This window comes from Eurosta solidaginis, chromosome 3 (assembly GCF_040869045.1).
Source record: "Eurosta solidaginis isolate ZX-2024a chromosome 3, ASM4086904v1, whole genome shotgun sequence".
Taxonomy (NCBI): Eukaryota; Metazoa; Arthropoda; class Insecta; order Diptera; family Tephritidae; genus Eurosta; species Eurosta solidaginis.
In genome coordinates, this window is record NC_090321.1 from 2,996,341 (window position 1) to 3,018,337 (window position 21,997).

General features: G+C 37.1%; 1 protein-coding gene and 1 non-coding gene across 15 annotated transcripts in view; one reads left to right on the plus strand and one right to left on the minus strand.

Annotated features, from left to right (window-relative positions):
• The window catches only part of unc-104 (kinesin family member unc-104), a 104,609-nt gene that overhangs the window by 77,561 nt on the left and 5,051 nt on the right, over positions 1 to 21,997 (plus strand). For 3 of the 14 annotated variants that reach the window (XM_067770380.1, XM_067770381.1, XM_067770382.1), the window contains 23 exons: positions 334 to 416; positions 597 to 836; positions 1,404 to 1,588; positions 2,075 to 2,330; positions 2,853 to 3,016; positions 3,531 to 3,670; positions 4,081 to 4,122; positions 8,585 to 8,707; positions 8,798 to 9,465; positions 9,842 to 9,956; positions 13,512 to 13,678; positions 13,834 to 14,024; positions 14,804 to 15,196; positions 17,753 to 18,008; positions 18,097 to 18,250; positions 18,394 to 18,571; positions 18,645 to 18,735; positions 18,806 to 19,102; positions 19,168 to 19,530; positions 19,920 to 20,109; positions 20,373 to 20,765; positions 20,829 to 20,946; positions 21,897 to 21,920. In XM_067770380.1, the coding sequence (XP_067626481.1) occupies positions 334 to 416; positions 597 to 836; positions 1,404 to 1,588; positions 2,075 to 2,330; positions 2,853 to 3,016; positions 3,531 to 3,670; positions 4,081 to 4,122; positions 8,585 to 8,707; positions 8,798 to 9,465; positions 9,842 to 9,956; positions 13,512 to 13,678; positions 13,834 to 14,024; positions 14,804 to 15,196; positions 17,753 to 18,008; positions 18,097 to 18,250; positions 18,394 to 18,571; positions 18,645 to 18,735; positions 18,806 to 19,102; positions 19,168 to 19,530; positions 19,920 to 20,109; positions 20,373 to 20,765; positions 20,829 to 20,946; positions 21,897 to 21,920 (4,831 nt within the window). Of the gene's footprint in view, positions 1 to 333; positions 417 to 596; positions 837 to 1,403; positions 1,589 to 2,074; positions 2,331 to 2,852; positions 3,017 to 3,530; positions 3,671 to 4,080; positions 4,123 to 8,584; positions 8,708 to 8,797; positions 9,466 to 9,841; positions 9,957 to 13,511; positions 13,679 to 13,833; positions 14,025 to 14,803; positions 15,197 to 17,752; positions 18,009 to 18,096; positions 18,251 to 18,393; positions 18,572 to 18,644; positions 18,736 to 18,805; positions 19,103 to 19,167; positions 19,531 to 19,919; positions 20,110 to 20,372; positions 20,947 to 21,896; positions 21,921 to 21,997 lie in introns of all 14 variants that reach the window. The other 11 variants (XM_067770383.1, XM_067770385.1, XM_067770384.1 and 8 more) reach the window with 11 other exon arrangements.
• On the minus strand, positions 12,112 to 12,184 carry TRNAR-ACG (transfer RNA arginine (anticodon ACG)). The gene has a single exon. It is a non-coding gene; the product is annotated as a tRNA-Arg (tRNA).

Consider the following 21,997-nt stretch of genomic DNA (forward strand, 5'->3'; position numbering starts at 1 on the left):
AGTTTTACTGGCGAAATTACGTAGTGAATGCAGTCGAAAAGTGTTATTTGCGTACTTTTATGTAAAAACATCTCGAAAACAAGAACCAAAATAGAAATTATGCTACAGTATTCAGATTGAGCGAACCGAAACCATTACAAAAATTATTTGCTCATTTCTGGGTCTGAACTTTTTTCAAATTTTGTCGATACTATACAGAAGTGATGCTTAAAGTTAAAGTCTTAAACAATTTTCTGTACTTACGCTCAATTAATAATTCATCACAATTTTTGTAGTATTTAATAACATAATTTGACAGAAGAAGGTTAAGTTACTGCTCTTCTTTACTTTCAGCCATTACAAATCCCAAAGTACCACCAAACAGCAGCGAAGCCATCAAACGCTTCAACTTCGATTATTCGTATTGGTCGCACGATGTAAGTAGAACAACCAACACAAAAACAAGAAAAAAAAAAATGGCCGTTATCAGTTTTCGTTAACCATGCCATTAACGTACTTTCAACCTTCATTTCAAAACAATTGATTAAAATCTTTACTTATTAATTGTAATTTTACTTGATAACATTTTCACATGCGCTTAAATTCCATCACCATAGCCACGAGATCCCGAGTTCTCTACACAAGAAATGGTCTACAAGGACATTGGTGAGGAGATGTTGCAACATTCTTTCGATGGTTACAATGTTTGTATATTTGCTTATGGCCAAACTGGTGCTGGGAAATCATATACCATGATGGGCAAGCAAGAGGAGCATCAAGAGGGTATTATACCCATGATTTGTAAGGATCTCTTCAATCGTATACATGACACGGAATCAAATGAGCTCAAGTATTCGGTGAGTTGAATGAGTTTGGTAAAATACGATATAGATAAAAGACTTTAGAGGCAACTACCAGAAAGGTAGAAAAGGTGCGAGGGAATAAAATGTAAAAATGTGAAAAAATGTTGTTGTGCGGCGAAGTGAAAAGTGAAATGAAGTGTCCATAGGGTAAAGATGGAAGTTGATTGAAGAGAGGTGTACGTACTCATAGTATGTATGTGCAAGCAATTAAATGTGATACATGTTGGCAGAAGATATTTGTAGATATATCTTTGGAATGCAAGTGCTGACTGTTGCCTCAGTGGAGATGAGTAAATGTATGCCTATGCATGTTTGAGTGGATGGGTGTTAGTGTGCGTTAAAGTATTTGCATAGTTTATGTTTACAAAGGCAGTAGAAAATTAAAATGAAAGGTTTTTTTTTTTTTTTATAATATTGCGATTCAAACAGATTCAACTTGTACTGTCGCTTGGCATACTGATTAATGTTGTCCTCGTTTATTACAATTTGCTGTCGTCTCACACATGTCCTTTTTTCTCCCCATGTTTTTCATTATTATTGTTTTTTTTTCTGCTCATTCAGGTTGAGGTTTCCTACATGGAGATCTACTGCGAACGTGTACGCGATTTATTAAATCCCAAAAACAAAGGTAACTTACGCGTACGTGAGCATCCATTGCTTGGTCCATATGTCGAGGATTTGTCTAAGTTGGCAGTGACTGACTATCAGGATATACACGATTTAATCGATGAAGGCAACAAAGCACGGTAGGATATAATTAATTTGTATTTCGTTTTTGTTTTTTAATATTATTTAATTTACTTTTCAGTTATTGTGTTATTTTAGTTTAATTTGAAGCGTGCTTTATAGCAAATGAATTAAATTTTAAGGATTATTGAAATACAGTTTTTTTATTGTTAGGCCAATTCGATTGAATTATAGTTTAAATTAAAAAAATGCTTCGTTTGCATAGTTTCATTTACAATAAACCTTCATTATTTTTCTTAAAATATCGAAAATAAAACGAAGAAGTCGCTGCTATTTTTTAGTCGCTGCTGTACATTTGTCAATAAACTATTCTTTTTAAATTTTTTAACAAGATGAGTTCAAACAAGAAATTTTAAAAATTAGTAATCAAAATTTATTTGCTTAACTATTTTTGTTTAGTTTAAAAAAATTGCTCTCGCAAAACAAGCTTGCGTCGTTTTGAATAAATTATTTACACACTCTCTCTTACTCTCATTTCTTCACAGTACCGTTGCTGCTACTAACATGAACGAGACCAGTTCTCGCTCTCATGCAGTTTTCACTATTTTCTTTACACAACGTCGTCACGATAATATGACCGATCTCACCACCGAAAAGGTTTCCAAAATCAGTTTGGTCGATTTGGCTGGTTCGGAACGTGCTGATTCTACGGGCGCTAAGGGTACACGCCTCAAAGAGGGCGCTAATATTAACAAATCCTTGACAACATTGGGAAAAGTCATATCGGCATTGGCTGAAATTGTAAGTAATATTTTTCTTACTGTTCTTATGAACCCAATTTCGTCTTGGTTTACACATTTTTGTTACTTAAGCAGTAAAAAAAATGTGTAACCAAAAGCGAATCGGGGGCAATAGCCAACATTTTGAAAGCCTTAACTATACACATGCATTTTTTGCTCTTATTTATCTCTCATACATTCAATGCTTTGCACTACATAAAACATAAACACAAAAATTTGGATTGAAAAAAAAAAATTCCAAATTTCGTAACAATTTTGCACTGAAAAAATTAACGCCATATTTTATGATAAAACAGTCTGTAAGTATTGACTTTTTTTTTAACTTTTCATTGTAAAGAATTTCAAAGTTTTAAAATTTTAAAACGAAGTAAAGAACCATTTGAAGTTTATAAAAAAAAAATAAAAATTCAAAAAATCTCGCAAACATCAGATAACCATTCTACTCACGTATTTTCTCAGAGTGTATACTTTTTGATGCGCTTGTTGGTAGCATAATTAATTTTCTGCTTCCACGAAATTCCAGGCTTCAAAAACTAAAAAATCGAAAAAAGCCGATTTTATACCTTACCGTGACTCAGTGCTTACTTGGCTATTACGCGAAAATTTGGGTGGCAACTCTAAAACTGCAATGATTGCTGCCATCTCACCGGCTGATATTAACTACGATGAGACATTGAGTACACTGCGGTAAGTAAAAATACTAATATCGAATTTGTTTTTAGATATATTTTAGAAAATATTGTAGGCATGTGAAGCATTAGGTAGGCTTATAGGTATCTGGAGTAACAGCTGTCCGATGATGTGACAAACTTTTTTGTTGGTTTGTCAGCAACAAGTTAGTAAGCAAATCGCTGGGTACTGGATTTCCATTAGATAGTACCCTATTAAGAAGAAACAAGTTTAATTGATCCTCATTCTCACTTTTACCATGCTATTCGGTAATGCGCCCTATATTTATACCAAAACAGTAGACTCCTTTCGAAAATGTGTATATAGAAATTTGAAAGATTTCGCCGGTTATTTTGTCATTAACAGCCACAAGGAACGCAACCTTCTGTTCAAGATTTCCCAAACTGTAGTTTATGTGCAGATATTTTTGCTTTTGATCTTAATGTTTTATTCATGTCTATATAAAAAAATTTGAAATTAAATAAAGCTCCAAGATAACAATTTGTAACTTTTGCCTCTTCCTTTTCATCAGCTATGCCGATCGCGCCAAACAGATCGTTTGCAAGGCCATCGTCAACGAAGATGCCAATGCTAAACTCATACGCGAACTCAAAGAAGAGATACAGAAATTGCGTGATCTCTTAAAGGCTGAGGGTATTGAAGTGCAAGAAGGTAAGCGTGGCATGCAGTTTCTGTTTCTGATTTTTCTTCTAAACTCTTAAAAATAAAAAAATATATATAATTGTATAGTTAAATTAATTTTAAATTAGAAACGCACTAATTTTCCGAAATTCATAGAAATTACTAACCTACGCCCAAAAGTATGCAATTTTTTCCCTTGACATAAAAAAAATTTAAAAACATCACTAAATCAATTGCCATTAAATTCATGAAGTGATTGAAATTCTATAAAAAAAAAGTAAAGCGAAAAAAAGTTTCACATCACATTGATTATGATTTTTTTACACGTAATTGAAGAAATTTCGCAAAATTAATTTACCTGGCGCAAATTGTATTAGTTTTTACGCATTAAATTTGTAGTCCAGAACAGAAATCTACATTTTACGCATATTTTCATTTAGGGCCCGATGGTAAAGTGGTTTGTGAGAAGCGCGACTCGAATAGTAAGTAAATACTGCAAAAAAAGGATACATTTTTTTTTTTTAAATCAGCCATAATGCAACTTATTTTAAAAAATGATCTAACGCTTTGCCAAAAATTTGTATATTTGTCTAAAACAAACACAAACAAATGTTGTCTGCTTTTAAAGTAAAATAAATGCAATATTGTATAAATAATCGCAACTACAAAATTAATTATGTGTCGAAAAGGAAGAATTTTTATTTTTTATTTTTATAATTTAACGCACCTACACACCTACACTGTCCGCAGAATATAGTTCTTTGCACGTCTACCTAAAAGAATCTGTTACCATTGCGAAAAGGCAGTCAGCCATTATGTCTATCTTAAAAAATTACTAAAACGTTTGTTATTTAATAATTAGTGCTGACTGCGTTCGTTTTTTGTTTAAATAACTTCTTAACGTAAAATTGTGTGTGTAAAACAATCCAGATATGTTTATGAATGTTACAAATCCTTAGCATGAAACAGAGTGCCACTAACTCTCAAGGTAATTTGAATGTCTGTCCCTATTCGTCCAAAAATGTAAAAAATTGTTTTCCTATTTATTCATAAATTTATTTTTTGCTGTTTCGCTTTATCATTCTGGATGATAAAAAAAAAGTTTTCGGACGAATGGCCATTTCAAATTTAAATATCTCCTAACCATGATTGAGACACCTGCAAGCTATAACCGTTTCTAAAATTATTGACGTTTTTCCGCAATGAAAAAAAATTTCAAATTTCAATATTTTATTTTGTTTTTCTTTTTGATTTTGGTCAGAGATTGATTTTAAAATATTGAATCGCCCAAAAACTTAAAAAAAAAAAAAAAAAATGGCCGACCAGAAGAGAGAACGGTTATACCTCGTGTGCTTCAAACAGTTTGTCTTTCATAACTCAAAAAAGTCTAAAGGCCATTTTAAAAATTTCAATTTCAATTTTTGTTTCGTATTATCACTTGCTGCATATTTATATATGTATGTACATATATATTTTTTTGTTTAAACTTAAAATCCAAACACCCAAAACACAAAAAAAATCAGATACTTAGATAAGGCCAATACCAAAACGATCCACCACTTATCAAAATTCGCTCGTCCAAGGCTACTTTTTTCCGCTTTATGTAACTCCAATTTTTGGTGTTATTCGCTTCAATTTTTTACTTACTTACTTAATTTGTGCTTAAGCGTTCCAACAAGGCGCGCCAGCCGCTTCTTCGCACTGCTAACTGGCGCCAATTGGCCACGGCAAGGCAATTTGAACCGTTTTCAACTGGTCCTTCCAACAGAGTGGGGCCATCGTCTTCTTTTGCTTCCATAGGTGGGTTCCGATATAAATACTCTCTTAGCCGGAGCGTCATATTTCATTCGTATAACATGGCCTAGCAGCGGCCACGCTGGGCTGCGTTTTAACTCGCTGGACTAAGTTGATGTTTGCGTAAAGCCATGTTTCCAGCACAGGCGACGTCGATCAGCCTCAGTCCAATAGGAGAGGTTTCATTGTGTATGCTGAACTTTCCGACTGTGGGGCCCAAACACCTTTGATCACCCTGGCGTTAAAGTCGCCTTTTATATCATAGCGAGGGCGGCTATCGTATGTGCGTTCTAAACGTTCATAGAAAGAATCTATAACCTCATCGTCTTTCTCTGCTGTCGGTGCATGGTCGCAGGTGAATGATTTATTACAAAATGTGGATTTTGTTGCGGCGAGACATTCGTCCACAGACGTAAACGTCGGTACTTGGCGAAAAAGTTTGTCTGCGACCACGAATCCGACACCGAAACTGCTCCCATTTGTATGGCCACTCCAGTAGATATCATAATTTTCAGTCTTCTTCCTTCCTTTCTTCGTCCATCGAATTTCTTACCGTGTATCTGCACCATTTATGGAACGGACATTGGAGATGTATGCCTTTTAAACGTTTGTCTTTTTATCCGAGGCTTTTTTGTTTTTTCATTAGAGTGTAGTTTAACGTGGCGGGTCCCAAGTCCAGTGCACAATCTCAGGAAATATTGAAGACGCCTAAATTGATTGAAGCATACAGCTTTAGGCTTTCCCTTGGAATGCACACAGCTTTAGAAATAAACTGGAAATTGCATTGCATCACAATTTACCTAGAGGACACACTAGGTGACTTCATAGTCACATCTCTCCCATAGTTTTCAATATAACTTCACATTCGTTGTCATTACTTTGTAGATACCATCACTACTTATTTTACCACTTATTTTGGAAACTTTGAGCTTTCGTCGAATCGTTTATCAAGCACAGAATGAGATTGGTTCGTTTTAAAAATTGGCAAACTGCTTGTACTTGTTTTCATTTTTGGCACTCCTTTTTACAAATGAGATCGTCAACGGAATATCCGCACAAGAAGCAAATAGGAACATGGTTTTAACTCTCTTAAACCAGTTAGTCCCAGTTTTTCAGTGCGAGTTTAAACTAAAGTTCAACTTGACTAGAATTTAATCTTTTTTGTAATTTTTTATGCTTAGGCTCAATTTTTCAATGCGAATTTGAAATGATCTCAATCTAACCCCATCACTATGGCTGTTAACATAAAATGCTGCTGCTCACAGTTAAAGGGGCCAAACGAGCAGGCTGAAATTCTAATTAGCAAAATGGGTGCATAAGACTGAATCATGTACTACTCTTTTAGAGAACTCTCATATGGCTTTCCAACCATAGGCGGGGAGATCGGTCGTATGTATCCCAAAGCCTAGAGGCCCTTAGCTTAACATAATTTCTGCTCAAAACCTTTGAGAGGCTGATAGATGTGTATCTTAAGTCCAAAAGGAAAGTCGGTAGATACTGCACTGTTGGGCTGATATCCAACGCAGAGAGGATGGATATGGTCGTGGAGGAAAGAGTGAAGAAGGCCTCGACGGCATTTTATGTAGTCAAAGAATGCTGGAATGTAGGTAAGGCTTATCGCCCTCTCTCTCTCATTCGGTATTTACTGCGATTGTAAAGCCTATCCTCTTCTATGGAGTCCTTGTTTGGTGAACAACCACAAAAAAAAAAAAAAAAAAACTAAATCAATAAATTAGAGGCGTATGCAGGATATCAATGCTTAGCGTTACGGAAGCCCTGAAAACAACTCCGACGGCTTGTTTGCCATTCTGCACATTCCACCCGTAGAACTCGTGACAAAGAACATAGCGTTTACAACTACAAAGAGACTCAGCGCAACGGAGCAGCTTGGGCGCAGACCATACGGCCATAGTGATATAGCGTCATCAATTACAGGATGAACAGACTACCTAATTCCGTATCTGCGCTTCGAATGGGCTCTTAGAGCCCGAATTGAGGTGAATGGTTGATACAAGGGTGCCCAAATGGCGGTTGAGGTGATACAGGTGTACGCCGATGGTTCCAAGCTAGGGGAAGGAGTAGGGTCTGCGGTCAACTGTGCTGATCCAGAAATAAACAGATTCTACAAGGTGCCAGCGTTTTTCCGGTGAAAGAAATAGCCGTAACCAAAGCAGTTGAAAATAGCTTAAACTGCAGCCGTGTGAACTTTAATATTGACAGCCAAGCAGCCGTCTCTGGAAAATTCAGGGACCGGGAGAAGCATACACCCATATTGGGTCGGTTTCGGTGCAAATGGGAATAGATGAGAATGTAAAGGCGGATGAACCAGCTAAAAAAAGGTGCATCCCTCGAAGTTTGCTTCGTACCAACCAGATTGGGCACGATAAAGAGAACGCGAGAGGTGCACATGATCGACCAAGCGGGAAAGCGTGAACCCAAGCGCGGGGCTGCAAAGTGCCGAAGATCATATGTAGGTTTTACAACCATAGACCAACAAGGTTACTCTTATCATTAAAACGAAAGGACTGTAGACTTATGACGGGTATTCTGACTGGACACTGCCTTTCGGCGAAACATGCCTTTAAATTATTCCTGGTCGGTGATAGCAGATGTAGGAAGTGTGGGTTGGAGGAGAAAACGATCGAGCACGTTTTGTGCTTGTGCCCTGCGCTTGCCAGGCAACGATCTAAAAGCAGCAAGTGGCATAGGTCCTAGAAAGTCTCTTATATTTGCCAAGAGGACGCAGCTACTTTATACCATAGATCCCGGTTTTTGATGCGGTTTTTCAATTTGGTCGTTAAACAACTTCCTGGAAGCACTACGAACTCATTCAGTCTATGTGAGGTCCTCATGGACAGGTCAGTTCAACCCAACCTATCTAAATTAACCTAAACTGGCACTGAAAAACTGGAAGTTAATCTTACCATTGTTGGTTTATTTGGGCCCCATTAACGATCTTTTGGTATATGTGTATGTTTATCTACAATATAGACAATGTAATTGTCAACGTAATATTTTATATCTTCCTTCCTAAACTATCTCAACTTTTTCGCTTTGCACGCTTATAAATATTTAAATATAATAATGACTCATTGATATGGAACCATCAGAAATTACTAAATAGTTATAACATTATTTTTTACTGAACAGAAGACGAAATGACTAAATCGGGCAGTGGCCCCCTAAAATCGCCAACTAAATCACGCAATCGTAACGGTTCAACTACTGAAATGGCTGTAGATCAGCTGCAGGCTAGTGAGAAATTGATTGCAGGTGAGTAAGAGAAAAGAAAGTGACAATAGCGAAAAAAACTATAAATATTTAAATAATTTATCTTTCACTTTGTAAATCCTTCTAAACCAGAACTCAACGAGACTTGGGAGGAAAAACTTAAACGCACTGAAGAGATACGTGTACAACGTGAGGCAATCTTTGCCGAAATGGGTGTAGCTGTTAAGGAGGATGGTGACACTGTTGGCGTATTCTCGCCAAAGAAAACACCACATTTGGTTAACCTAAACGAAGATCCAAATCTATCAGAATGCCTCTTGTATTACATTAAAGATGGCATAACACGCTTGGGCACACATGAAGCCAATGTACCACAGGATATTCAATTATCGGGTTCGCATATTTTGAAAGAGCATTGCACTTTTGAGAATCGCAACAGTAGCGTAACACTCATACCGCACAAAGATGCATTGGTCTATTTGAATGGGCGAAAACTGGTAGAACCAGAAGTCTTGAAGACCGGTTCACGTGTTATTCTCGGTAAAAATCATGTATTTCGTTTTACTAATCCCGAGCAGGTGCGTGAATTGCGTGAAAAGATCACTGAGAATGCAGATAATGAGAACGAGATAGAAAAGTGTGATACACAGCAGGTGGATTGGAATTTTGCGCAATGTGAATTGCTGGAAAAGCAAGGTATCGATTTGAAAGCGGAAATGCAAAAGCGTTTGGATAATTTGGAGGAACAGTATAAGCGTGAAAAGCAGCAAGCCGATCAACAGTTCGAGGAGCAGCGTAAGGTGAGTCTCGCCAGCTAGAATAAAATTTAGGGCTGGTTAGGTATGTTTTTTTTTTGTCTCCGTTCTCGTCAGACCTTGGCCTTGCATTGTAATTTGTAGTAACAATAATGCCGGATTTGCATAGAACACTTTGTTGCGTGCTTCGCCCTGAACTCGATGTATGGTCGCTCATATATCTTGCTCAAAAAGTTTGTGGAATGTAAAGTGAGGAGAAAAGCTAAGATACGGTTAACTTATGGCGCTATCACAGCGTTAACGCGAAGCAACGCGGCAAGAGTTCTATGCATATCTAGCACTTAGGCAACACGACTGAAACATGCCTATCGAAGCGGGCAAAAACAAAACGCGTAAATAAAATATTTATTTTTGTTTTCAGAACTATGAAGCGCGCATTGACGCATTGCAAAAACAAGTTGAGGAGCAGTCTATGACCATGTCAATGTATAGCAGCTATTCACCTGAAGACTTTCACCAGGAGGAAGATTTATACAGTGAGTAAAATGAAAAAGTTATATATGATTGTACATACATAAAGCAATTTCATGTTACCCATCCCAACGACGCTTACCCTTTTCTTAAACAAATGAAAAAAAATTTAATTTGAAATTCGGAATGTAAGATAATATTTTGCGAGTGGTTTGCCTGGAAATATCCTGGCAAATATATTAGCGTGCAAACGTGGCTAAATCGAATAAGCTGTTGGTCTGATAGTTTTGATATATTTAAGTACTTAGCTATTTATGTATGTACTAGAAGATCCGGCAGACGCTGTCCTGCCCTAAATTTGGCCTATCTGCATACATTTTAATAAGATTTTTCCGTCTGACTCTGCCCTCCCCCCTCTTCACTTTTTCCTAATCCTTTTATTCACTCCTCCCTCCGCCTTTTTTGCTTCATCTATCTCCATCTTCGTCTCATTCTATCTCTTTCTCAATCTCCTCTCTTTTCTTCTCAATTTCTTCTCAATTTCTTCTCATTCTTCTGCATCCCTTATTGCCTGTCCCAGAGGGTGGTATGTATTTTATTCCAGTCCCAGTCCCAGTCCCAGTCCCACTCCGAGTCTCAGTCCCAGTCCTAGTCCTAATCCCAGTCCCAGTACGTTGTTGTTGTTGTTGTTGTAGCAATGCTCGCCCCACCCAATAGGCGCGACCGATCACAAATTGTCATCAATATCCTCTAACGGGAGTCCAAGGAAACTTGCCGTTTCAACAGGGGTGGACCATAAGGAAAGGGGTGTTAGAGGCGTTGGTTCCACATTACAATTAAAGAGATGGTTGGTGTCATGTGGGGACACATTGCAAGCAGGGCATACATTTTGTATGTCGGGGTTGATTCTGGATAGGTAAGAGTTTAACCTGTTACCGTATCCAGAACGAAGTTGAGCAAGAGTGACACGCGTTTCCCTGGGGAGTATGCGTTCCTCTTCTGCGAGTTCTGGATATTTTTCTTCAAGTACTGGATTCACCGGGCAATTCCCGACATAAAGGTCCGACGCCTGTCTATGGAGTTCACCAAGGACCTGCTTGTGTTTTTCCGCTTCATACGGCTGGGTAATATATTACTCTGTACTAAAGCACTCAACAACAGCTTTCATTTGATATCCATATTGTATAAACACTGTCTAGGCATTCACTGGCCCACGTTTTGGCATATATCTCGAGACCCTAGTCACCCAGGGGTATGAAAATTACCATCTACACAACTAAAGACTCTCCTGAATTAAAAAAAAATGTCATAGCACCTCGCTATAATATTTTTTATTGATAAGCAGGTTGTTTAATTAAACACCAAGCAATTACACGGAAGTATATCCGCACCACCTGAAAATATGAGTGCCACTGCGTATACGTGACATTTTATTATTGCGTATAAACAAATAAAAAATTTGCAATAAAATAATATTGCGACTATAAACTGAGATATAACCTATCCCATCTCTCAAGTTATATCAAACTACACACGGTGTGCAAAACAAATTCAATATCGTTCAGTAGTTTAGGAGTCCATCGCGCCCAAAAATGTTGTGGCACGTGTTTTTTATATATTAAGATATATATATATAAGTACATTCTTTCATAAATATCCGTTCATCCCCCGACGATTTTTTTTTTTAATATTACCAAATAGAGTTGGGTCGTTTCGTTCTGAACTTGTTCAATTGATCGGGTTTCTCAACTGAGCAAGTGAACTGGATCTTCGATTTTGGTTCTATTTGTTCTTTTAGTTCGTTTTATCTAATGCTATTCTTTCTCTCTTCTCTATCGCGAACATTGTAAATTCATACATACATACGTAGAAATTCACAGTGAGCACGAATGTCGATGATGCCACTTACACTAAAAATATACATACACAAAGCATTCCTGCATACAGGTACAAATCCAATTCACACCCCATCTATACTTGTTGACTTTTTTCGTGGGTGGAGCAGCAGTGAACAAATTTGCTTGAAAAAAAAGAAACATATGTACAAAAAGAACAACTTGTTCGTTCATCAGAAAAAGAACGAAAGAACCGAATCTCTGAAATGAATGAAAAAGCACAACTCCATTACCAAATAATACTGAAATAAAATATGTATTAACTTATTATTAAGTAGATAATATAAAAAACACAAAATGATTATTATAACACATTACTCACGAGCGATCCTGCCAGGAGTCGAACATGGAATCTTCTGATCCGTAGTCAGACGCGTTATCCATTGCGCCACAGGACCGTTGACGATTCTTTGTCAAATGACGGTTTTGAGCTTGTGCATTGTCGCTTTCCTTTTCCCCCAGCACCGACTGCCCACAGTTTAGTAGCCACTGGAATGTGGTTTGCTAAATTTAGGTATAACAGTTTAAGTGCCATAGTTACACTTCACGGTAGTGATGTTAACTTCCATTTATCGTACGCTCAGGAAAATGTCTTAGTAGGGTGTTTAAATTTCGGCGATTTTTTTCGCGATGTTATGTGAAAATCTCTTTATTATATAAAATGTCGCTGTTATCATTAAAAAAACATTAGCTATGTTTTTTAAAGTAACTTGTTTCAGTTTGAATTACATTATTATTAAAATTGTATACTTTAACAAACAAAAACAATGTAGAAACTTTTTTTAGCTGGGTTTTTCTTTAGGCGCATATACATATGCAATTAAACTTTATATGGACTGCTAAGGGCATAACTTTACTTTTATCCGATGAGCCCTTTTTTAGTCGCGAACGCAGATGTATATGCAGGTACAAAAAAAAAAAACACGTCCATTGTATATAAGTAAAGAATTTGTAATGTAGAAACCGCAAGTGCAAATTTTTACAAAATAAATTTAAATTCTCCGAATCGAATTGAAAGTGAAAATACGAAGATACATTCCTTTTTTATTTTTGAATGAAATTCGAAAGAACATTTCTGTAAAAAAAATTTCTACATCGTGTCCTCAAAATTACGTTCAAAATGACTATTTCCATCAAGATGTTCAGTCGAAAAAGTTACAGAAATGCACTACATTGCGTCATGAACTTGAGTTTATGGGCCATTTTGAAGGTTAGTAGTACTGGGTTTAATATTACTTTATGGCCCGGTTTTCAATGCGAGCCTAAACCTCAGCTGAACTTGACTACAATTTAACCCTGCCACTTTGATGTATTAGGCCCGGTTTTTCAGTGCTAATTGAAACTACAGTTAATGTTGACTAGAGTTTAACCTTGCCACGTTGGCCGGTTAAGCTGAGATGAGCAGCAACATTTTATTTTATCGAAGAAAGTGGCAAGGTTAAACTGTAGTCAACTTTAACTGAAGTTTAAACTCGCACTGAAAAACCGGGCATTAAACTAATATTAACAGCGAAAATGTGGCAAGGTTAAACTTTAGGAAACTTTAACTGAGGCTTAAACTGCTGGAGATGAGAAGCGGAAGCCTAAATGTTCTACGCTTCGTGCCAGAAATAGCAGTAATTCGTATTCCATTTTTACCCACTGTAATCAATATAGCAGAGATAACAAAATTGCCCTGTGGCACGTTTGAACGTGTGATTAATTTACATAATTTTATTTTCGCAGCCAATCCCCTCTATGAATCCTGCTGGACTGCACGCGAGGCCGGTTTGGCTGCTTGGTCATTCCGTAAATGGCGTTACCATCAATTCACTTCGCTGCGCGATGATCTCTGGGGCAATGCTATATTCTTGAAGGAGGCTAATGCCATATCGGTTGAATTGAAAAAGAAGGTAATTAAAAGCTTATAACTTTATAAATATATAATTTTTCATATACGGGTTGTAGGTTATACGAGACTCATATGCATTTATAAGAACGGCCCTTTTTCGAAAAATTATAGCAACAAATAATTTATACAGATTTTTTCAAATCAAACCTCTCTCAGGTACAATTCCAATTCACACTTCTCACCGACACTCTCTACTCTCCCCTACCACCTGAATTGGCCTCTGTTGTGTCGCCACTACAAAATGAGGATGAATTTGGCGCACCACCAGTTTCGAAAACCATTGTGGCTGTCGAGGTAACCGACACCAAAAACGGTGCCACGCACTATTGGTCATTGGAGAAATTGCGGTAAGTAATACCAAATTTCCAAAAAAAAAAAAAAAAAACAGAATTAAAAGTTAAATCAATTACAGTTTTATCCTCACACCAAAATTTGAGTTTTCGAAATCACGTTCATTGTTGTTTGCTATTTAGTTAGTTTTTTTCATCGTGTATATCTGCAACACAGATTTTGGTAAATTAAAAAGTCATTGCCAGGTCCTCAAAGGCATTTCAGAAGCTAATAAAAGGATATTTACGCAGCTCATTTATAACATCTTCTTGTTTTTAATTTGTTTGAAAAATTTTTGGAACGTGCATGGTGGCTATTTAGTTAATTAGCTCAAGTATTACGAAAATATGAATACAACAATAATCTTTTAATAATATTTATACCTAAAAAAAGTATTTATGTAATCAAAAAAGCTCCTATTGTTGTATGGGCTACTTTTTAAGAAATTTTGTATTGGAAATCATGGAAAATATACGATTTAAAACTTTACAACTAATACGATGGCCCTTGCGACAAAATATTTTTAATAAAAAATATTTTTAAATGATACACCAGCACCGTTAACGCTGCGCATTCTCACATCGCTCAATTACATACTTCATATTTATATTTTACATAACATAATTCAAATACATAAATATATGCTTTAACTAACCCTACAAAAACTAAAACAAATATGCATTTTCTTATCTTCTTTATTTACTCCCATTCATATCCTCAAATTGAACCTAACTTCCCGTTTCGTTAAAAACGAAAACCAAATTTAAAACACATATCACACTTGCTCACCAATCAGCTATCGCTTGGAGTTGATGCGCCAAATTTACAATGTCGAGAGTCCACCATCATCTATGCTATACGATACGACCTCAATAGGCGGCCGTGATAACGAGGCTTTACATTACAACAGCATTATACCATACGCAGCCACAAATGTTTCTCCAAATCAATCCTCATTCTTCCCATCCGATTCTGATTCCCGCATTATATTCCCTCAATCTCAAATACAATCTTATCACGATTACACTGCATCGTTATCGTCGTCGTCATTGTTGCCACCCATAAAAGACATATTTTCGCTTGCAGATGGTACGATTCCGATGAAAGGTGGTACTGGCGGCTCACCATCCCGTCTAACATTGGTCAATCTAATACCATCTAGGTCTGCTTTAATTTTCGCTACAACGAGGTTTTTAGTTTTTTTCTTATATTTCTATGTACTATTTTAAAAGCTATGCTATGTGTTTTTTGGTTGTTGTTTTTGTCTAATTATATATATATTATATATACTAACTTGTCTATCGAGTAAAAGACCGTCTTAACACGATAGCCTGTCATAAATCAGAAAAAAATTAGTGTTGCCCAACATTGGGCGCTTTTAGCGAAGAAAATTTTTGTTGATACGTTGCAAACATGTTTCCGCAATTAAGTGATGTGATAGAAATGACCGAATGAAGTTTTATGAACAGCGAGTTGATCCAACTGTCAAATGAAATAAATATCCATGAATTTTACGGAAAAGGACTTCTTAAACAATTTTTTACACTTCACCTAGTATTCAGAGGAGTAATTTTATTCAAAACCCACACTTTAAAATATCAAACAACTGCCAGACAGGCGAATAAACACGTTAAGCAAATGTTGCGAGAAAATTTTCTGCTCAGTAATTTGATTCAACCGTCGAGTGGATCGTAACTACTCAACCATGGCGGAACGATACAAGGTGGCAGCATGGCGACATACCTACAAACATAAATAAAAATTCCATGTACTTTGTTTTTGTAAATTCGATGGACAAATGTCAAATAGTACTGCGCCGGAAGTTGATGTATCAAATCAAATAAAAAAAGTTTATAATCAGCTGTCCCATGCTGCCACCTTGTATCGTTCCGCCATGTACTCAACGATGCGTTCAAAAAGTTATCGCTCACTGTGCGTTTTCACATTGACCAACACCGATACCGACACGACACCGGCACGACACCGACACAATTTTTCATAGTACTTACACATTATAAAAGACACGACACGATTTCACAACACTGCTCATAAAATAAACAATGTAACAAATAAAAACAGCTTGTCGACGACACGAATGGAATGCTTGTCTCCCGCCGACATGTCGTTGCCGACAACGGCATAAAGCTGTCGTGTCGGCAAGTGGGAAAGCGTGCCCATATAATTATATGAAATTGTGTTCCCACTGTTGTCGTTGTCGGTGTCGTGTCGGCTAGTGTAAAAACGACCAATGACTGCTTAACATTTGTGTTTCCTGAAAGCGCTCATTGTAACCAAGACAAGATGACAAGTGTGGTATCTAAAGTATAGACGGCAAAATAAGAGACATCTTATCGTGGTGTCAGTCTGCGTCTATTTCTATCACTCGCTGAAGGTAGACGTTTGGATGTGCCGCCATATTGAACAGCCAGTCAAAACGCTGTCAAAGTTTTACAAAATGACCGTTGAAAATAATTTCAGTAAATTTGACCCATAACATATCACACTTGTCTCTTATACAGTGGCGTATACTATCGAAGAAACAAGATAATGCTTTTTGCAAAGTTCTTATACCTCCTTTTTAGAAAAGTGAAGTTTTTGCGTATTTTGCTAGAATGTTAAACATGAATGTTTTAGTGATTTTTTAATAAAGGCGAAGCGATGCCCCTCTGTTTGTACTTTTATCCGTTTCAATATTCGAAAGAACGCCCATATCTGAGAAAAAAAATAAGTTTTCTTAACTCATTAAGCTTATCCAAGTGCTATTATACTTTGAATGGTAAAGAAAATATGATCAAGTATGGAAAATTTGATTTAAACAATTAGCAATTTACAAGGATACTTGATTTCATATGCCTGCATATTTCCCTTGGATCCGGTACTTGATAGAAGTCAAAATAAGGTGTGCTTCATTTCGGTCCTAAGCAGCAACTGACACATATCATTTTCTTTTGGTCCAACCATTCACACAAATCTGATTTTCATAGTCTGCTTAGAGTTAATCTAAACGACAGCTCACTCTGACAGAGCTCAAAGACTTTAGGGAGTGCCAAAAGTCTATGTCAAGGATTCCCCTCTGTATGTAATGACATAGATTGGCATAAAGAAAAAAATGTAGATATGTATTTAACAAAACAAAAAAACAGTATCTTGAATCTATCATTAAGCTGAGCTTATGTGCCCCCATATGATATGCTGAATAGGTTTAGTACCCCTGCTGGTAAAAATTGCCCAAGTCTTTCTTCGGCAGCCAATTATTTCTTTTTTAGTAGATGTTAGGCTACCTCCTTGGCCCGCAAGTGTCTTATTTATTTGTTGCATGCATTTTTGCTTACTTTTTCAACTGTTTTGTTTAATTTGGTCATAAAATTGCTTTTTTTGTGAGCGTACTACTTACTCAAATTATTTTCCATAAAAACAAATAAATGTGCCTTTGGGGAACTCCATAGTATGAGCTGCTGACTAGTGACAAATGACTAATGACAAGTGTTGCACAGGCGCAGTTTGCAACGGAAGCATTTAAACAAGCTCACTTAGAAATTCTCAACTCAGCATCTCATTACTCATATGGCTTTTGATGTTTTTGATTTCGTTTGCAATTTATTTTGAGTTTTATAAAATTCTATTTGTTTGCGCCTTAATTGCACTAAAAAATTTTTGTTTTGCCTCTAAAAATCTTTACACCACTCACATCGTAACTGATTTAAAATTTTCCGTTCTCTTTCTCCCACTTTTCTTCGCTCTTTAGGCAACGCTTAGAGCTTATGCGTGAAATGTATCATAATGAAGCCGAGCTTAGTCCCACCTCACCAGATTACAATGTGGAGAGCCTCACTGGTGGTGATCCGTTTTATGATCGTTTCCCTTGGTTCCGCATGGTTGGGCGTTCATTCATCTATTTGAGTAATTTGCTCTATCCGGTACCTTTGGTGCATAAAGTAGCCATAGTTAATGAGCGCGGCGATGTACGTGGTTACTTGCGGATAGCAGTGCAACCGGTTATGGTGAGTCAGAGTAAAAATATATATTTAGTCTGCCAACATTTTAACTATTAACTATTTTTCTGCTTCCTTTTTTGGCTTGATGATCTAGGATGAGGAATCCATTGATTTCAATAATGGTGTCAAACAATCGGCTCGCTTGGTTTTCAATGAAGATGATGCCAAGCCGAAATATCGCGCTCTGAACGAGAAGGATGACGTGCAACGCTACATTGATAATGGTGGTTTGGATACGAAACTGGAAGGTTAGTGTATCAGCTAAACTTATTAGTTCTTAACTATTTTTTTCTGTTGCTCTTTGATGCGTGTCACAGCGAAGAGAAAGAAAAAATCTTCATATGCATTTCCTTGCTAACTTTCTTAAAAACATTTTTTTTATTTCCACCAGAACTTGAGGATGCTGACTCAGGACGCGGCATTGATTCAAACTCTGCCTCTGAGTGTCAGGAGGGTAACGAAGAACCGGGCGAACATTTGGAAATCGGCAAAGAATTTACATTCCGTGTTACCGTTTTACAGGCCACAGGCATAGGCGCTGAATACGCTGACATTTTCTGTCAATTCAAGTAAGTCACATCGATCTTAAGCTGTTTCCAGTATAACTTTTTCCACTGTTATGCTTGTTTCTGATACGTGCAGCTTCTTACATCGTCATGAGGAGGCTTTTTCCACAGAACCGGTCAAAAATTCAGCGTCTGGTTCACCACTCGGCTTCTATCATGTTCAAAATGTACGTCTCAACATCCAAAATAAGCCACACAGAGTTAACACGATATTTTTTCCACTTGTTGCTTTTACAGATCACCGTACCCGTAACCAAATCTTTCATAGAGTACTTGAAGACCCAACCGATTATGTTCAAAATCTTTGGTCATTATCAAACGCATCCCCTGCATAAAGATGCTAAACAGGACTTTGTCTCTCGCCCACCACCACGTCGCATGCTTCCACCAAGCATTCCCATTAGTCAACCGGTACGTAGTCCCAAATTTGGGCCGCTGCCTTGCCCATCGACGTCAACAGTTTTGGCCAAGCATGACGTTTTGGTTTGGTTCGAAATATGCGAATTGGCTCCCAATGGCGAATATGTACCATCGGTAAGTTTAAATACTTGCCAAGTCTTTAACGAAATTGGTTATGTTCCTCACTTTCTGTTTTGCAGGTAGTTGAACATAGCGACGATCTTCCATGCCGTGGTCTATTTCTGCTACATCAAGGCATACAGCGTCGCATACGCATTACTATCGTACACGAACCCACAGCTGAAGTGAAATGGCGCGATATACGCGAACTAGTTGTTGGTCGTATACGCAATACCCCAGAGTCGTCAGATGATTTGGATGAAGATTCTTGTGTATTGTCTTTGGGCTTGTTCCCCGGTGAAAGCGTGGAGGTACCCGGCGATGATCGTTCCTTTTATCGTTTTGAGGCTGCCTGGGACTCGAGCTTACATAATTCAACTCTGTTGAATCGCGTAACACAAGCTGGTGAAACAATTTACATCACATTGAGTGCTTATTTGGAGGTAAGTGCGATATAAGGCTGCATTTTAAGACCGCTGTATAACTGAATAAATCGCTTAACGTCCGAAAGTCGAATTTTGAAACTTAATATACATATTAAAGTTTAAAATAAAAACTTAAAAAATGCCCTGAATTGGGCGCACTTCTGGTAAAAGCACAAATTTTCGAAATTAGATAATTAAATGCAGTTTAAACTAAATTAAGCTATAGTTAACTAAAATATGGCTGTAAATGAGCTTATTTACGTCAAGAGGTGCTGATTAAAAAATGTGAATGACTGTTAAGTGGTCCAATATTTTTTGAAGCTCAGACATCGCTAAGTTCATTTGCCAACAATTACAAAATTGGCGCTGAATAACTATTAAACGTCTTTTATGTCTTATCCCAATAGCTTGACAACTGTGCACGACCAGCTATCATCACCAAAGATCTCAGCATGGTAATTTATGGACGCGATGCACGCACTGGACCACGTTCATTGAAACATCTCTTCTCTGGTCAATATCGCAATCCCGAAGCTAATCGTTTGTCTGGCGTGTATGAATTGTCATTGCGTAGAGCCTCTGAAGCAGGTAGTCCAGGTAGAAATTCTTAACGTAGTGTTGGGTGTTTTATTATTTGCCGTTCGAAAGCGTTATTCAAATTACATACAATTTATGCTTGAAGCAGCTAAGGTTATATAACATATAGTATATATATTTTTTTTCAATATTTATTTATACATAATAAATAATCAACTACATAGTTTGAAAAGCTTCAAAAGTTCCGCTTTCGCTACGTGCTTAAATAAAAAAAAAAAAAAAACTTTAGCTCATGCCTAATTCCTTTTGCTGTCTCCTTCAAGGTGTACAACGCCGCCAACGACGCGTTTTAGATACCAGCTCTACTTATGTGCGCGGTGAAGAGAATCTCTCTGGTTGGCGCCCACATGGCGATTCGCTCATTTTCGATCACCAATGGGAATTGGAAAAGTTGACACGCCTCGAAGAGGTGGGACGCATACGTCATTTGTTGTTGCTGCGCGAACGTCTTGGTATGGATACAAATCCCAATCCAACCACGAAAACCGAGAAAGATGTATGCAATTTGGCAGCACGCGCAGCTACATCACCGGTACATATGGTAATACCGCCATCACCACAGACGCCTGTCAAGGATCCACAACACATTGTACCGGAGAGGGAATATAATCAGCGTGAGCAAGAGTTGATGCTGAAATGTTTAAAATTAGTGCAGGGTAAGTGTAGGAAACAGAGAATGGAGATGAAGAAGGGCATGATAATATTTTTTTTACACATAGGCACCTACAACAAATCAACAGATCGCACAAGTGAACCGGCCCCTCAATCCGATGTATCGCCGAGCGATGAGGGTTGTGCTGACATGACCGTAAGCTGTCTCTCCAGCAACTCTCTAGAGTAAGTAGACATTGTGCTCTTGATTGCTCTTGCAAGGAGTATGTATTGGTGTTTTTCTGACTTGCGCTCTTCTTTTTGAAAACCTTCAGTTTTCTACAAAAAAAAAAAAAATAATAACTCTTAGACTATGAGCTCGTGACTGCCAGACCTTCGTCATTTTATAAAAGTTGAAATATCGTCAGTGCATACTTCCAACTGAAGCAGGATCGTTGTTCTATTAGAAAACTTGAGTCATAGTGGCTTTAACAGATACCGTGCAAAAATTTTGCAGAAAAATAGACCTATCTTTCGTCATTTTACAAAAACCGATTTTCATATATGGTCTTCGTCATGATACAAGAAGCCACTAGGCTCATTGCCAGACACTTCCCATAGTGGCTTTGATTAGCCAGACACTTTTAATCCTTCTAAACTTCAAAGAACAGAGAAGCAATTTTATACTGAAATTCGATTACAAAGTCTTTAAAAATAACTTTTGAAAAAGTATTTAGCTTTATGTAAAAGTACAGTTTTGCATTATAAAAAGTGTCTGCCTGGACAAAGCCACTATGGAAAGTGTCTGGCAATGAGCCTAGTGGCTTCTTGTATCGTGACGAAGACCGTATATGAAAATCGGTCTTTATAAAATGACGAAAGATAGGTCTATTTTTCTGCAAAATTTTTGCACGATATCTGTTAAAGCCACTATGACTCAAGTTTTATAATAGAACATCGATCCTGCTTCAGTTGGAAGTATGCACTGACGAAATTTCAACTTTTATAAAATGACGAAGGTCTGGCAGCCACGAGCTCTGCTCTAAAAGAAAAATCTGTTTTTTTTTAACAAGCAAACTGTAACAACAAAAATTTTTGATCTAAATCCTAAATTTTTTACTCTGCTTTTATGTTCCTTTTCTTTTCACAAACTCTTCATTTTGTAAAACTCTAAAACAAAATTTCCGAATTATTAGAATAACACCAAAAATTAGACGAAGGTAATTTTCGTGTTTATTTGTTTAAATTTCTATTGATTTTTAAGTTGCTTTGCTTTGGAAATTTAAATTATTTAAAT